Below are 11,051 nucleotides of genomic sequence, written 5' to 3' on the forward strand. Positions count from 1 at the left end.
GTGGCGCAGGGCAGTGTCGTCCCCCACAGCCAGCGGCAGTGTCACCAGCACCTGGCACCCTTGCTTGTAGGCAGCAGCCACCCAGCACTGTACCCAAAGCCTGGCCCTGGCAGAGTGACCCCCGGGCTCCATCACAGCAGGAGCCACTCTGGGGAGGCTGTGACCCAGCTTTTTCTCGGGGAAGGGGGCAAAGAACAATTCCCCAAGTTTGGAAGCAGGGGGAGACCCTGAACCCGAGATGGGGGGTGGGAAGGGGGCAGTGGCGTGGAGCAGGGGGTGATGGTTGGCAGCAGGCAAGAGCCACCCCTTGGCTGGACACCACGGATGGCCATGGCATGGAGGGGCAGCAGGAGGGACCCACGGCCATGGGAGGATGCTGAGAGGTGGGTGCTCTGTGGGAAGAGAAGGGTGCCTCCCCCAAAATAACATGTAGGGAGATGAGTACCCCCACCCCAAGTCATGAGTCAGCTCCCTGGAGAGCCATAGAGAGATGGATACCCCCATCCCTGGGGCAAGTGGGCACAGAGTCTGACCCAGCCCCCCTCAGCTGTGTGGCCTCATTAAAACCAGCCCAGATGTCCCCTCACCTCCATCCCTGTCCCCACAAAGGTTAACAGCGGGACCGAACTTCTAAAAAACCAAGTACAAACTTTATTTTGTTTCTTTACAAAGGCACGAGCCTCTTTTTTTTTTTTCAACTTTCTTAACAAAATAGAATAGCTTCTCAATCAACACAAAGACCTGAAAATTGTAAAAAAAATACAAAAAAAAAAAACCAACAAAAACCAACAAAACCAAAAAAATCCCAAAACAAAAAAAAAAAAAAAAAAAAAAGGGAAAGGAACCGAGAAACAGCTGCAGCTGGGGGGAACCTACTGAATACCACCGAGGCTCTACACAAGACTGGCCTAAAACCCTACAGCCGGGTGGGGGGCAGCGGGGCGAGGGGGGACGCACAAAACGGGGACCCCCCACCCGCCACAACAGACCCAAGCAACACAATCACGAAATAGAAAAGCTCTTCGGAGCTGACGGACCCCACAAACCAGATTAAGTGCTTAAAGGAGGGATGGGAACGGGGTAGGGGGACAGGGATGGGCACAGGGACAGGGGTGGGGTGTAAAAATCAGCCCCCAATCTGCCATCCCTGTGCCAAGGAGGTGGGTGTTGGAAATGCCAGGGAGGGGTGGCATATGCCAGCCCTCCTACTGTGCTCAAATGGCATCATCCCAGGATTATTTTACTCTCCAAGGGGGTTTTCCCTGCCCCACATGGGGTGCGGGAGCCATGGTGGTACCCCAATGCTGGGGATCCCTGTCCTGCCTATGCTGCCATGTCACTTGGCATCTCCCCCCTGCTTAAAAACGAACATTGAATTAAAAGAAAAAAAACACAAGAGAAGGAAAAAACCAAATTAAGATCCCAACCAAAGGCCCTGTCCCAAGGGATCACCATCGGGAACAGCGGGACTGCTGCCAGCTTGGCAGGATTCCCTGTGGGTCAGCAGGTGGGGGGTGACAAACCAGGGTGGGGGGCTGTGACCCCCGTCCCCAATGCCCCCCACCGTGCCCCGAGCCCCCCGTGCCCCACTGTGGCCACCCCCAAGCCCCCACCCCCCCGGGAGCTGAAGGGTGACCTTTGCCTGCCTCTAACGCTCTGCTTTACAGTATTGGAAAAAGGTCATAAAAGAGACCCAAATCGCGTTGTATTTTTTAAAAATTTCAGCATATTCTCTGACGTTTCCCCCCCGCCCCGGCTTCCCTCCCCGGCTGCTGGCCGGGGGGTGTCAGGGCAGCTCCCCATCCCCCGAGGGCTCTTCTTTGCTCTGGTCCATGGAGTCACTGTCATTGCCCTCGGTGTCAGAGGCAGTGTCGGAGGCGGAGGGCTCGGGGCAGGCGCGCGCTGGTGTCACGATGACAGCGCGTCTCTGCTCCTCTTCCTGCAGCTGCTTCTCCTGCGTGCCCTCGATGTGCTGGATCGCCTGCCCAGGGCACACACCGGCTGTCAGGATATCGCTGGGGTCCCCTCTGACCCACCCCAGGGGTTAGGGACCCCCCGAGCCCCCACTGCCAAACCCCCCACCGCTCCCCAGCTTACCTGAACGATGGTGTCCAGGTTTTGCCGGGACGTGGAGACCGTGTTGATGACCGAGGATGGGCCCATGGTGACCACGGTGACGTGATGGGAGGGAGGCGGCGCTGGAACGATCACGGTGGGGTGGTGGGTGGGCGCTGGGGGAGCATGTGATGGCAGGAGCTGGGGACAGAAGGGAAAGCCCGGTGAGCAGGGACCTGGGCATGGCGGTGTGGGGAGAACCTCGCGCTTGTTGACAGAGCCCAAGCTCCATAAAAGCTGAAGCATCACTCAGCTGCCCCAGTTCTCCATCCCAGTGGATACAGGAGGATGCCAGCTGAAAGCTGCTGCCGCCTCAGCTTTGCAAAGTGGAACACGAAGGATTCCCCGTATCCCAAAGGGCAATGATTTGGGCTCTGAAGCCAGGAGAGGCAAGTGCCAGCCCCTCCATGGCCAGGAATTCCCCACATCCCTCGGAGATCCTCGCTTGAGCAGCGGATGAGAAGATCCGCCCTAGCAGGAGGCTGTGGAGAGTTCACCTAAAAATAGGCTGAACTTCCCCAGGAGGCGGCCGGCAGGGACCCTGCAGGGACACGGCTCTGCAGAAGCCCAAGAAGGGGGAAGAAGCTGGTGTTCTTCCCTCCCTTTGAAGCTCCTGGAGTGGCGTGGCCCTGGGCTGGGCTCGAGGGCGGCAGTGCACAGGGACCGGCGCCGGCACAGCGCTCGCCTCCTCCCTGCACCACTGGCAAATCCAAGTGCTTCGGGGGAAAGGCTGAAGGTTCCCATCCCCACCGCCTGCCAGCTTGACACTCCCCTTTCCCAGACTGTTGGGTGGCAGGGAGTGGTTTGGGAATCCCTAAAATTCAGTGGGAGCCACCCAGAGAAAAGTGAAGCCCCTGAGTTGAAATCCTGCCTGGCAGCAAGTGACCTTCCCTGTACAAACCCCTCTGTGCCAGGGAACAGAGCCTCTTGGAAGCCACCATAGTTGGTCTAGTCCACAGTCCCTCCCTGAAACACGGGGTGCCTGCAAGCGCAGCCCCAAGCTCTGTGGGGGGCTTTGGGCCACCTGTTTCCCAAATCACCAAGGGTGGGAGCCTTGCCAGCACATCACTGCCCACAGGAGGTGCCAAGTCCATCACCAAACCAACCCCCTGTGTGTCAGTGCCTGGGGGTGTCTGGGGCACACTCACCTGCGTTCGGATCTGCTGCTCGCGCTCGAGCTTCTCCTGGTGCAGCAACCTCACCTGTTCCTGCTGCTGCTGGAGCTGCACCTGCTGAGCGATCACCTTCAGCTTCTCGGGGTACATGTGGGCCTCCAGGGAGCGAACCTGTGGGCCAGAGAACCCCGGTATCAGTGAGGAGTCCAGCACGGCCCCGCTGAACCCCAGCTGCCCCCTCAGTGGCGTGGGCACAGCAGAGCCAGGAAGCCCCGGACGAGCATGGAGAAGCGGTGTCCAGAGCAGATGTTCAGTGACCCCACAGCACTGCTGGTGTCCCTGGGGTTCACTGGGGACATGGCAGAGGCTGCAAGAGGGCACCTGGCCTCACCTGCTCCTCCAGCATCATGCGGACCGAGCGCTCCTTGTCCAGCTGCTGCCGGAGCTCAATCATCTCCCGACGCAGATCCTCGGCCTTCTCATCTTCCCAGATGTCCGGCGAGCCGATCCCCTCGTCTTTGTCCTCTGCCCGTCGCCGTTTCGGGGAGGAGCCACTGAATTCCTGCCATGGGAATGTGGTGTCAGGGAAAGGGGGCTAGCACGGATGCTCTCCCTGCCATCCAGACATCTGGGTGATGCCACTCCCCACCACAGCTCCCTGCAGGAAAGGGTCTCCCTGGGGTCGTGTTTGATGCTTGGGGACAGATGGGCTCCTGCATGTGACCCTCATCCCCACAGCCTTGTGCCAACCTGATTCTTGCACTGTGACACCCAGGACAGTTCAACCACAGCACCTGAGCTGTCACCAGGCCATCCCCGATACCCCAAATGGGTGGAAATAATGGAAAATGGGATCCCAAGCCTTCTTCCCCTGCCAGGTATGGGATGCCAGGTTGAATGGGGCTCCCTGCCCTGCCAGGAGAATGGAAACTGGCTGATCAGGGTAGAGGGTCCCACCCTGACCCCAAGGAACTACGATGATGTCCCCTCTGTGGCCAGCCAGGATTGTCCCACCCACTCCTGTCCCACCCCCTGGGCACTACCTGGATGAACCGCTTGAGCTGCGTGTTCTGCTGCAGTAGCCGAGTCTTTTCCTGCTCCAGGGAGAAGATGTACTCGGCCGTCTGCTGGAGGATGGCTGCCTGTGGGGGAGCCAGGAGGGGCATGCTGAGGCAGGAGAGACCCCAGCGTCCCTCCAGGCCTCCTCCTGACGAGCTCTGCAAGCAGCACTGCTCCTTGCCTGTCCTCGGTGTCTCCTCCCAGAGTCCCCTTCACCCCAGGTTCCCCCTGGGACTTCCACCGTGGTGAAACGCCCCAGTTCACCCACCTTGGGAACCTGACCGGCTGCCTCCTTACCCCAGTCCACTCTGCACCTCTGAGGAGGTCCCCTCCTCACCCAGGAACATGTCACCCTGCTCCCGGGGCACTGGGGGCTGTCACACACTCCCACCCCACTCCAGAACACCGGGTTGGGGATGCACAGCCACTCTTGCTGGGAAACTTCCCCAGGAGAGAGCTCCGTCACCGAATTAACACCCAAATACCCCAACTCCACCTTCAGCCCCTCCACGTGTGGGACCAGCGTGTGCATCCCGCTCACCTTGCTGAGCTTCTCCCCGTCCGTGTGTGGGATGAGGGTTTTCAGGGACTGGAAGCCAGCATTGATGCTCTGCATCCGCCGTCTCTCGTTGCTGTTGGCGATTTCCCTGCGTATCCGCCGCTCCTGGTCCCGCTGGGTCTCCGGAGTCAATGGGATGTTGGCCAAGCTGCGAGAGAGACCCGGGGTTAGGGAGGAGGGCGCTGCACCCCTGCTGCCAGTTCACTGCATCCCCCCTTGCTTTGCAATGATGGTTCCAAGCCACCACAGGGATGGGTAACGCGGAGGGGACGATGGCTGCGGTGCTGGCAATCACCGAAGCAGGTGGGTGGGTTTCTCCAGCCCTGTATCCAAAGCTTTGGGGGATGCACTGGCCAAGCAGTGGCCCTGCTGCAGCCCCCTGGTTCTACTGGGCTCACACACACTGCCCAGTGCCAAGCCTGGGCGAGGGGAGCTGGGGACCCCCGGGTGGGCAAGGGAGGCTGCGGGCTGGCCGGCTGTGTCCCTGCAGGGCCAGCCGGCGTGTGTGGCCCTGGGAAGGCGGCTCCCTCCCTCCCGCCCCGCTGATGGCTTCCAGATGACAGCTCCCAGCAGAGAAGCCCCCGTCCCACCCCAAGCCGCAGCTCCTGCCTGCTTCCTGCCGTTGCCTCCTCGCCCCCCACGCCCTTGCCCCGCAGAAGGGCCGGGAAATGCCTCCCGGAGCCAGCGATGATGCCAGCATGGAGGGTGAGAGTTCCAGACAGCCAACACCCACAGGTCCAGAGCACCAGACCTGAGCAAAGCTCACTGCTGTGGGGTCCAGCTTCACCCACACCCTACTTCTTCCCCGAGGGAAGCGGGGCAGAGGTTTTGGATCGCACCGTGCCAACTCTCCCCAGAGTGCAGGCACCCAGCACCCGCTGGCGCCGGGGATGCTGCGAGGCACTAAAGACTAAACACAGGAGCTGGGCCGCCGGCGCGAGGCGAGATAAGACGGGCTCCAGCCGCCCGTCCAGGTGCCCGGCGGCTCCAGGACGGGGAGATGGGAACATTCCACCCGGAGCCTTGCCAAAGCCAGGCTGGGAAGCAAAGCCCAGCATCCCGCCCTCATGGCCCTCCTGGCGAGGCCGTGGAGGAACCACGGGGGTTTGGGAGCCCAGGGATCTCACGGATACATGCAGCACCACCGTGTGCCCAGGCAGTGACCGGAGGCTCGCTGGCCACTCATCATTGCCTGTTGCAACTGGGGCATGCACCACAACTCCTCCAAGATACATAGGGATGGGGAAAGACCCAGCTCATCCCAGAGGGATGGGAAAGGATCCTCACTCAGCCTAAGAAGGGGATGGATCCCAGCTCTGTCCAAGGGGACAGGAATGGATCCCAGCTCAGCCCAACAAGATAGAGAAGAATCACAGCTCATCCCAAGCAGATAGGGAAGGATCCCAGATCAGCCTAGAGGGATGGGGAAGGATCCCAGCTCACCCTAGAGGTATAGGAAAGGATCCCAGTGCATCCTAAGGGGATGAGGAGGGACCCCAGCTCAGCCCATGAGGGCCAGGAAGACATTTGTCCCTAGCCTCTGAGGCAGTGTCCCAGCACAGGCTGACGCTGGGTGCCAAGCACCCACTGCACTGGTTCCCTCACATGCAGTTCCCAGTGGGTGTCCTGGGGGTGTGGAGCTGGAATGGGTGCCCAGGGGTCTGCCCCTCTCCCTGGGAACAGCCTCTGCTGCATGGAACAAGAGCTGCTTGCAGCAGGATTGTGGCACAGGGCTCCCATCTGGTGGTGGCTGTCACCCACCTCCCTGCTCCTGCTGAAACCAGCCCCAAACTTGTCCCCAAAACACACCAACCGTGCAGGTCTTGGAGACATCATCCCTTTTGGGATAAGGAGGTGGCGGGAGCACTGCTCTAGGATGTTGGACCACCAGAAACTTAAGGGGAATGGGATGGAGAGGCCCAGGACTGGGCAGCGCGGAAGTGGTTTCTTAAATACCGGGGAAGGAGGAAGAGCCTGCTTCCTCACCGGCAGACCTCCCGCAACCTGCCCCAGCTGCTCTTCCTGGGAAGAGACCTGAGAAGGGACAGCGAAATACAGAAAGGGCAAAGACCCATGGATTCAGACACCCAGCATGGCCAGGGATGGGGCAGCACAGAGGCAGGGGGAGCAGGTGGCACCCACTGGAGTCCCCGGGGTGTCCCCAGCCTAGTGCTGGTGCTGTGGGGTTTGTGTTGGGCAAGCAGAATTTGGTCCTTCCCACCTTGGTGAGGACATTGCACTCGCCTGGACCTCGTGGGAAACAAACCCATGTGGGTGTTGGAGCCAGGCCCAGGCACAAGGCCCATGGCAGATGCCCCGCTGTCCACTCATGTCCAACACTGACCACAACTGGTGCTGTGGGCAAGGGAGGCACAGCCATGTGGGCAGGGTGTCCCCAAGTGCCTTGAGGTCACAGGTACCGTGTTCCCGAACTTGCAGGCAGTGTATCCCCAAGTTCAGAGGCAGGGTATCTCCACGCTTCCATGAAGGGCACTCCTAAGCTCACTAAGCTCAGGGTCAGGGTACACCTGAGTGTACAATAAGGGTACAGCCAAGTGTCCCCAGCACCCCCAGCTCACAGGCAGGCTGTCCCCCAGCACCCTGAGCTTGCAGGCAGGGTGTTCCTGAGCTCCTCGAGGTCATAAGCAGGGCAGCCCCCAGCACCCCGAGCTCCATGCAGGGTGTCAGCCAGCAGCCTGAGCTCAGGGCAGGGTCTCCCAGAGCTCGGGGCAGTGGGAAAGCTGCTCCCGGAGCTCTGTCCCGTGCCGGGGTCAGTGTGGGGCCGTGCTCCGAGCGGGACGGCCGCATCCCCCTGCCCATGCAGTCACCCCCCAACCCACGGGTCCGCAGAGACCAACGCGGGGGACCCCAGTGAAGCCGCCCCCCCCTGCCCTGGGTCGCTGCCCCACCGCTGCACCCCCGGGGGGGCTCAGGTGTGGCCGCCCCCCGGGATCGCCGCGACGGAGCCCCCCACGCCGTGGGGCAAGGGCAGCACCCCGAGGGTCCGGGTCCCCAACACGTGCCGTGGGGCCCAGGCTGCCCCACAGCCCCGCGGGGCCCGACGGTTCGCGCCGCCCCACGGCGGACCCGGGCCCACGGGGGCTCAGAGCTCCCGGGGGCGGGAGCCCAAGGCCCGGGGAGGCGGAGGGGGGAGGGGGGGGGGGCTCAAGGCCGCCCCGCGTGGCCCCGAGGCCCCGGCCCCCCCCCGCCCGCCGCCCCCCGCCAGCCCCCGCCGAGCCCCCGCGAGCGCAGCCCCCGTCCCCGGCCGCTCCCCCGCCCGCCGGGGCTCCCCGCGTGTCCGCGGGCTTTGTGCCGCCGCTCCCGCACTACATGTCCCGGCAGCCCCGGCCGCGACCCGCCTCCTCCGGGCGGCTGCAGAGTCACGGCCAGGCCCGGCGGTAAACACACACCCCCGCGCCCCCCGGACCCCCGCGCCCCGCGCCCCCCGCCCCGAGCGCGCCCCGCCGCACCCGCGGGGCCGGGCGGGGGTGGGGGCGCGGCGCTCCCCGCCCGGGCCACGCGCGGCCGCCGGCCCCATGTGCGCGGCCGGGACCACGTGCGGGCGGTGGGGCCGCGGCGGCCGCGCCGCTTCCCCCCGTTCTCCGCTCCCCTCTTCCCCGCCATGCCCCCCCAGCTCCCCCGAGCCCCTCGAGCCCGGGGTCTCCCGGTGCCCCCCCACCTGCAGAGCCCGCCGATGACCTCCTTCTCGGATTTCCTGAAGTGCTGCAGGGCCGGCACCTTGGGGGCCGGCACCATGAAGTACTCCATAACGGGGGCGGGGGGCCCGGTTCAGCCCAGCCCGGCTCGTCCCGGCCCGGTTCAGCCCCTCCCGGCCCGGCTCCGGCCTCTGCCCGCGGCCCAAGGCGGGAAACAGCTGGAGCGAGCGCGGCTCCCGCCCGCCGCCGCCGCCGCTCCCCCGCCCGCCCCCGCCCGCCCGGCGCCGCCCCCGCCCCGCACCGGCCCCGCGTAAACAAAGGCGGCGGGAGGGGCCGCAGCGCGGCCGGAGCGGCACCGGGACACGGCGGCGGGACGCGGCGGGACACGGCGGGGCGGGGGGCGACTGGAGCGGCCGGGACGGTACCGACCCTTGCTGGCACCGGCCCGTCACACCGCGTCGCGTTCTGACCTAGCTCCATCCTATGCTACTCTATCCTATCCCACTCTATCCCGTCCTACCCTCATCCTGCCCTGTCCCCAACCCATCCCACCTCATCCCATCCTGAGCTGTCCCCATCCCCTCCAATACCCATCACATCCTATCCTCATCCCATCCTGCCCTAGATCGCCTATCCTATCCTATCATACCATACCCTATCCTATCCCAGCCTGACCTCTCCCCATCCCATCCTACCTCATTCTATCCTACCCTATCCTAACCTGTCTCCATTCCACCCTACCTCATCCCCTCCTGCCCTAGTTCCATCCGATCCTACCCTATCCTACGCTATCCCATCCCTCGTGTCCCTGTCTCATCCTATATCAATGTGACCCGTCCCTATCCCACCTCATCCCAGCCCATCTTGCCATAGCTCTGTCCTACTCTGCTCTATCCTATCCCATCCTGACCTGTCTTGTCCCTATCCTATCCTATCCTATCCTATCCTATCCTATCCTATCCTATCCTATCCTATCCTATCCCAGTCCTATCCTGACCTGCCTTGTCCCCGTCCCCATAACATCCAATCTTCATCCTAACTCATCCCATCCTATCCAATCCAGTCCTGTCCTATCCTGTCCCATCCTATCCCATCTCGCAGTATCCTGACCTGTCTTGTTCCAGTCCCATCTCATCCTGTCCCATCCTGTCCAACCTCATCTGATCCTGTTCCGTCCCATCCCACTCTGTCCTGTTCCCATTCTATCCTACCTTATCCCTATCCTGTCCCACCTCATCTGCCCTACCCTATCCTACCCTATCCTATCCTGTCTTGTCCCTATTCCATTTTATGCTATCCTTTCTTGTCCCCATATAATCCTCTCCTATATCCAGCTTGTCCCACCTCATTCTACCCTATCCCCATCCCATCCCATCCCATCCGGCCTAATCCCCACCCCATCCCATCCTATCCTACCCCACCCCGGCCTGCCCTAGTCCTGTCCCATCCTCTCCTACTCCATCTGATCCCATCCCTATTCCACCCCATCCCTGTTTCCAGCAAGGTCTGGCTTCTGGGGGGGTCAGGGGGATGATTCTGGGGGGGGGGGGGGAGGTCACAGCAGCCTTGGGGCTGCCACGGGGCTCAGGGAGTTGGGGGTGACAGGGGTCATGTGGCTGGCAAGGGGCTTTGGGGAGGAGGCTCTGGGGGTTGATGTGGGGCTCTGGGAGCTGATGGTGAGCTTGAGGGGTTGATGGGGGGCTCTGGGTGCTGGCAGAGTGGCTCTGAAAGCTGGCAGAGGCCTTGAGGAGCTGCTCGGGGGTCTGGGGTCTGGCAGGGGCTGTGGGGCCTATCAGGGGGCTTGGGGGCTAGCAGGGGCATGGAGCTCACAGGAGCCTTGGGGTTCAAGGCTTTGGGGACAGCAGGGTCATGTGGCTGGCAAGGGGCTTTGGGGGGGCTTCTGGGTGGCTGGCAGAGGGGTCCTGGGGCATGGGGGGGCTCAGGGGGATCATGGGGGGATGATAGAGGCTTTGGGGGGCTGTAGGGGCTGGCAGGGGGCCACAGGGCTAGCAGGAGCCATGGCGGGCTGGCAGAAACTGAGGGGGCTCACAGGGCACAGGGCTGGTAGGGGGTACGGGGCTGGCAGAGGCCATGGGGGGCTGGCAGGAGCCACGTGGTACCTGAGGGACCTACCTGTGGCAGGTGACCACCCCCCAGAGCCCCCCCAGCACTGTCTGCGTGGGTCCAGGGCCACCGGAGCAGGAACGCCGGGGGGTCCTGGGGCTGGGCTGTCACCCTGGAGGGGCAGGACCCGGCCCTGCAGAGCAGGGTGGGCTCAGCCCTCCCCCTCCCACAGCCCGGCCCCGCCGGGAGCTGCAGGACAGGTTCTGCCGGGTGTCCCCTGGGCCCCCTGCCCGGCCCCCGCGGGGGCCCCACTGCGGGGGCTGCGCGTCCCCCCACGGCACGGGGACCACCGCGACCCCCCTCCCTTTTATACTGAGGCTGTTGGGGACACAACAGCTTCTTCCCTCCCCGCAAAAAAATCCCACGGGTAGGGTGGGATTGCGGTCACCCGCGTGGGACACTGCTGCCCTCCCGTGTCTCCCC

General features: G+C 63.3%; 1 protein-coding gene across 1 annotated transcript; it reads right to left on the reverse strand.

Moving 5' to 3' along the window:
• Positions 1–1,601: 1,601 nt before the first annotated feature.
• On the reverse strand, positions 1,602–8,760 carry TFAP4 (transcription factor AP-4). Its single transcript, XM_039560600.1, has 7 exons — positions 8,528–8,760; positions 4,831–4,996; positions 4,274–4,372; positions 3,622–3,792; positions 3,264–3,401; positions 2,098–2,256; positions 1,602–1,981 (listed from the first exon to the last, which is right to left on the reverse strand). Exons 1-7 carry the CDS (start codon positions 8,614–8,616, stop codon positions 1,787–1,789), a joined length of 1,017 nt encoding a protein of 338 aa, XP_039416534.1. The 5' UTR covers positions 8,617–8,760; the 3' UTR covers positions 1,602–1,786.
• Between the last annotated feature and the right edge of the window lie 2,291 nt (positions 8,761–11,051).

This window comes from Corvus cornix, chromosome 14, assembly GCF_000738735.6.
Source record: "Corvus cornix cornix isolate S_Up_H32 chromosome 14, ASM73873v5, whole genome shotgun sequence".
NCBI classification, from domain to species: domain Eukaryota; kingdom Metazoa; phylum Chordata; class Aves; order Passeriformes; family Corvidae; genus Corvus; species Corvus cornix.

Excerpts from the sequence above, each read along its gene's own strand:
- TFAP4 (XM_039560600.1), bottom strand. The coding sequence starts at position 8,616 with ATGGAGTACTTCATGGTGCCGGCCCCCAAGGTGCCGGCCCTGCAGCAC. Across the intron at positions 3,402-3,621 it reads GCATGATGCTGGAGGAGCAG|GTTCGCTCCCTGGAGGCCCA; the intron begins GTGAGGCCAGGT and ends TCTGGCCCACAG. Across the intron at positions 2,257-3,263 it reads AGCAGCAGATCCGAACGCAG|CTCCTGCCATCACATGCTCC; the intron begins GTGAGTGTGCCC and ends TTCTGTCCCCAG.